Raw genomic sequence first — 6,000 nt, 5'->3', positions numbered from 1 at the left:
ACATTATGTTGTTACCTCCCTTTTTATCAAATCAAAAAAGATGAATACTGATAATAACACACAACGTTTACCTTGACTTATTTTATGCAATAAACACAATTGCTTCGTTGTTAACTGAATAATTCCTATTATTCCTTAATATTGGATGCCAAGAAGCAAATGTACATTTTTGGCTTTGTACCTCCTTTACATTGTCTTTAGAATTTTTTGATCGATATGCTTTAAATTGCAAAGATTAGCTTTAAATTGTAAAGATTAGCATAAAGACAAACTGTTTGGTTGTTTTGGAATAGTTTGTATAAAGAAATGTATTTTGTTCATGTCATATCTGTATTTTGAAGACATTGCAAATTATAATAAAATTGCTAGCGATTTATCTCCCTTTAAGCACAAATAACTCCATCTTAAAACTATAAGATAAAATTATAGCACAAGAAAAAAAAGTCACAAACTCATATTTTCGGACAACTCCGTTAGTAGGATTTAACCAAACTATGTCTCAGATTTTGTGTAATCGATCAGCACCTGTCGGTTAGTGAGTTGTCCAGCAATCAGAACAAACTATCGATTAATAGAAATGAACGAGTTGAGTTGTGTACATGTGGATGAGCGTTATCTAGAACCAATCAGATTTTATCTTCCGGGTACGAAAGTTGTTTACTTCATTTAGTTCAAAATAATACGTTATGGCAGAGGAACAAGAGGATAAACGTAAACCACTGGGTTTGAAAACAGAAAATGGAAATCCAGGTACTTTTTTCTGCTATAGTATACGTAAGACATATAATAAATCATTTTCAGAATTAGGAATGATATTCGTTCAAAATATTTCATGCACAGTTTTTTCGTTCGTAATTATAACAGATAATTTATTTGAAAATGGAGATACATATTTATGAGGTTTATATATAATATAATATAATCAGAATTTGTCTGAATAATTGTGCCTCTTTTGAAGAGTCCATATGTTTTCATGAGTTGGACCATAGAGGTCCGGTAATCGATACAGATACTGAGAGAGGAGACTATGATGTATCTACTAAAAGTGATACATGATTTTCAACAAAGTCCGTCGGTATAAGTAGATCCGGGCGTTATGTGGCACGGTCAATACAAAGTGTGTATGTGACGGGCTCAAATAAAATTATCAGAGCTCTTTTACATGTAAAATAATGTTTTGGTTTCTCCACTCACACTCACTGTCCGAGTTTTACATTGTAGCCTGCCATTGTAAAATATTTCTAAATGTCTGGTTAGTTTAGGTTGTGGTGTCAAGTTGATTCGATTAACACTAATCAAATCAACACCTTTTATCAAAATTCAGTCATGTAAGGTTTCATGATAGGTGTCATACATCATGAAGTTGTCAGAATAGTATACTCGGGTATTCCGAAACAGTTTTTATAAAGATTAAATTTGACTAATATTTCAACATGTACACTATCATTTATATATACTCATGAATAAATCATAAAATTGCCAATAAAAACATTATCTGAATTATGAAATATCGTTTACTTTGCATACTGCATAGCGGGATATATTCACGGTGCCAACTCTTTACAAGAGTTTTTAATTCACGGTGTCTTGATTTCGCAGAAACTATTTCGACCTTGATTGGCAACAAAAGAAAGGGAAGTCACTCTTTCAAGACATGCTAATAATAACAAACACGCAAATAAGTCTGTCGTTGTCGTCACAGTCTGAATAGAGACGCATACAGCGTATAATACTAGTAATGATTCAACTCTTGTGCGAAACACATGGTAAGTAGCCCCCTACGACGTAAGCATACAAACTCTGTGTTTCAATTTAATTCGGCAATTACCATCAAAATGAATCGAAAAAATTATCTCACCATGTCTTTGACTGATCCAATACACACGACAAGTTATACACATATAATTTCCGGGTGTTTTTTTGAACATGTATGTGCTGATATTTTTTTCACATTTGATTTTTGTATTCCTGGTGTTACATGTATTCTAGTCTACGAAAATGTAGGATATTATGGGAAAATGGCTACATAGGAAGCGCGGTATTAAAAGGTTGCATTTAATAATTTTGATGAAAAAAAAAACAACAACAAACTGATGATAAAAAGGCAACACAATTTTGATACAAAATAGATCAGATAAAGTGTGGTGATTATAATTACCCAATGTTTAATGATTTTTATTTGTTAAAAAGAACTTTTTATAACAAAATAATGTTAAAAAAATATAGAGTGATTGGTATATAATGCACACCATGTTCAAGTACTTCACTGGATAATAAAGTAAGCGTCTCTTAAAGAGAATAGTTCTGTATTTGCTCAAAAAAGTTAGCATCTTGAGTCAATATGCGACATACTTATACTGTGTTTATAACTTGAAAACAATACTAGGTAAATTTAAAAACCTACGGTTAATCAATATGCGCAGATGTTTACAGTTTACAAACATAAACTTTTGTAGTTTTTGCTAGTGTATTTGTTGTTATCAGCAATAAAACATTTAAAGTGGGTCACATTTAAGACTGATTCGGAATACCCGAGTAGACTGTATATTTTGTGTGAACATTGGATATGGGATCAGGGATTTTTCTCCCTCTCAGAGTATCAGAAAATTTGTTAGGCCTATATCAGGACTAAGATCACAATGGTATGCCAACTATATTTATAATAATCAGTGATTTATAACTCGGCTATTCAAAAAAAAGGTAGAGCTATTGGACTCACCCATGCACCCACGTCCCGATTTGGTTTAGTTTTTGGGAAGCGTAGCTTTCCCAAAGTCACCAAACTGCATATACCGATATTGGTTAAATTGTAGTTACAAATGCCGTTACTACCTTTCTCCATACCTTTCTCCATTATATGATACATACTCTAAAACGTAGTTCAGTACTTGTATGAAATTCAAGGGTTTGAGAGTAAACAGATCGATATCATTTATTTATCATATGTAATAAATGTGAACACTTACAATTTGTATATGAAATATATGGCAGGAATTATCAGTTTTTGCAAAGAACTTTGTCTATGCGTTGTACCACTTTATGGCGTAAATAGTTATCACATAACCAAGACCAAACACACATGGTTCCGGTTCAGCGCTACCTTTCCGTATGTGAAAGTAAACAAACAGATCGATGCAATTTATTATGGATATGCAATAAATGTGAACATTTATTAATTTTTAATAAAAATATGGTTTTAATCGGATACACTTGTTAATTTTATTAATGTATTGATTTTTTTTCTACGCTTTGAACTACTTTAATGACACACGGAAACTTATATAAATCTGCGAAAAATATAAGTCGTTGTAAGCACCATTTTTTATAACGTGAATACCACGGACAAAGATTATTATAGGAAGCATTTGTAGTCACTCATAATTAAAAATGCCATTAGGACCTTTTTTTTAAATACATTACTGATATAATGCTAGTCTTGCCAACCCTCTTATGGTATTTTTGTTGATATGCTGCTAGTCTGTCATATAATTATTTTCACGTGCGCGCACACAGTACTGTTAAATGGATCAGCTGAAAATCTTGGGCCTTCAACATACTGAAATTTTAATCTCACTCTTTTGTATGATTTTTAGAAAATTGTAACACAGTTTTGTAAGACCTTTGAAAATTTGTTACACAGGTTTGTAAGATTTTTAAAAGTTCGTTACACAGTTCAGAAAAAATATATTTTAACAGTTTCTCTGTTTTCTCTTGGTTTTATGCATTGATATCTCATTTTGGAAGATCCTGCCATGATTGTCTGTCGAACCTGCTTACCTGCTTTAAGCCTAGCCCGTTTGAGTTTCTTTGAACCTTGCCAAAGACATAAACAACCTCTAGTGATTTTAGTGTCGAGGTCAAAGCCACCTTTAGAGCCTTCGTCTGCTTTTACCAATGATCAGACTTGATACATACAGACATTGGTTGCCTATTAGATCTAGAGTCAAGTCAAAGATTATGATTTGAGTGACCTTTACTGACTTTGGTCTTGATGTTGGTTAATCTTTCGGTTCAATGGGTTAAAAAATACTGGAAGCATATAGTGAAGTATTGCAAAATGTTGGATTTTTTTCTTGTCTGGAATACCCATTAAAATGCATCCGGTTCAGCTACCCTTCCGTAAACCGAAAGGTGCACAGATAAATTTGCCTTAATCAGATGATTTTCCCTGACCTTTTCGCTGTCGCTGAGATAATGAAACTTATCAAACTTAGGTAGCTTGGACTTCGGACTTAGAACTTTCTTACCCACTCTGCGAGATCGATCTATGAGAATTGTTTCAGTATCACCTTCCTCTAATTTTAAGTGATTTACCAAGCTCGACACCGCCCTCTACCCATCCAACTTCATTTACACATAAAATGCGTCGACTTTGTTTCTATTTCGGAGAATGTGTTTTCTCTCGGAACATTTTCAAGACGTTTGCACGATTTCTTAACTTGCTTAATTCCTTCCCTTTATTTAACGAGATCTGTCCTCTGACTTCCGTTTACGCTGGTGATAAATGCACATGATGATCCGCTTCACCGTGTCAATTTTCAATTTGATTTGCGGTCAGCTATTTTTAAATTTATTACGTTGAGAGTTCTTTATTATTTTATCTACTGTGAGTAATTATCTAGGTTTCATTTTGTCATTCCGTCCAAAAGTTCCAAAGCTCATGGAAGGGATGCAGACACGTTGCATGATCCGCCTTTGAATTGAGAATGGATGGTACTAGTCATATATGGCTAAGGGTGGTTGCGAAAATAATGCCATCGCTTGATAAAAGTTCGATGAATTTGATGTCTACAATTTCACTTACACACTGTCCAGGTTATTCTTTTTATTATTTTTGTTGTTGTTGATATTTTTACCCGCCATAGTAAATACTAACAAGTTCGCCATCATTACACATGTTGTCAGTTAACAAAGGCTAGTCGCTTACGTCTCCTATTTTTCTTTCAGAATTAGATATCGTGCAGTTTCCTATTATTACTCGATATAAGTTGAATACTTCAAAACACTGTTATTCGAATGCGGGCGTTTGGTCCCTTTCATTAGAATACCTTAAATGATTTCTCATAAACTAATAGGTTATTCGTTTTATCTTCCTATTGTTTATTTTTATTTCTATTGCGTTTAGTTCTTTGTTGTCTGACCGCTATTTCACCCGCCATTATAATACTAACATGTTTACTATAATTACACGCTAACAAAGAGGCGAGATAGCCGATCACTTACTTTTTCTATTTTTCTTCACCCAAGAATTAGATATCATGCAGTGTTCTATTATTATCCGATATTAGTTGAACATTGTTATTCGAATAGGGACACTTGGCCCCTTTCAGGGACCAGTGCAGTTGAAATAAGAAATAACTTAAAACGACTTTCTCATAAACCAAAATCTTGACTTGATACTTAGCATCATTATGAGAGCCTCTTCCAATTTGATCAAGTGGTTGCACTTGAGCTCTTTTAAACGCTGCTATAGCTAAATAGGTATACCTTAACATTACACATTCTCCCTAATCGCTTGATGGATCTAAATTAACTTAATATTGGCATCATTGTAAGGTTCTCTCCAATATTTCTTCTAACAGGGGCACCTGGACTCTTTAAGGGTGCGATAGAGCTAAATTATAAAAACCTTTTAACAACATTTTGTCAGCTGTTTACATCTTCATCAGACTTAGCCTATAGCACAATTATAGAGTCTTCTTCCACTTTCTTGCAAATTAGGGCACTTGGCCCCTTGTTGGGTCCACAAGAGGTAAAAAACATTTTTAAGAGCCCTTCACAATCAGCTTCAACCTGCTCAAATAAAATCATTGTTTTTGTGTGCTTCTTCCACCCAAATTTTAAGACATATGAATGACATGTAGTGTTACAACGCTTTGTTGTCTGTCACACTGATTAATTATTCCACATCTTCTTCCAATGGAAATGTTGACACCAGGATCATATAATGGTCGTCTTCTATAGGTACAGCCTGTTTAAGCTCTGAAACTCAGGTGAGCG

The 6,000-nt window shown here is 33.7% G+C and overlaps 1 protein-coding gene across 3 annotated transcripts in view; it reads left to right on the top strand.

Moving 5' to 3' along the window:
• Nucleotides 1-606: 606 nt before the first annotated feature.
• Nucleotides 607-6,000, top strand: part of LOC123562150 (von Willebrand factor A domain-containing protein 5A-like) — a 40,792-nt gene continuing 35,398 nt past the window's right edge. Inside the window, exons 1-2 of one of the 3 annotated variants that reach the window (XM_053536432.1) lie at nucleotides 674-750; nucleotides 4,650-4,815. In XM_053536432.1, the coding sequence (XP_053392407.1) occupies nucleotides 4,707-4,815 (109 nt within the window). In that variant the 5' untranslated portion in view covers nucleotides 674-750; nucleotides 4,650-4,706. Of the gene's footprint in view, nucleotides 751-2,518; nucleotides 2,643-4,649; nucleotides 4,816-6,000 lie in introns of those variants that run through there. The other 2 variants (XM_053536433.1, XM_053536434.1) reach the window with 2 other exon arrangements.

This window comes from Mercenaria mercenaria, chromosome 2, assembly GCF_021730395.1.
Source record: "Mercenaria mercenaria strain notata chromosome 2, MADL_Memer_1, whole genome shotgun sequence".
In the NCBI taxonomy this organism is placed as follows: domain Eukaryota; kingdom Metazoa; phylum Mollusca; class Bivalvia; order Venerida; family Veneridae; genus Mercenaria; species Mercenaria mercenaria.
This window is presented reverse-complemented; position numbering and strand designations above follow the sequence as displayed.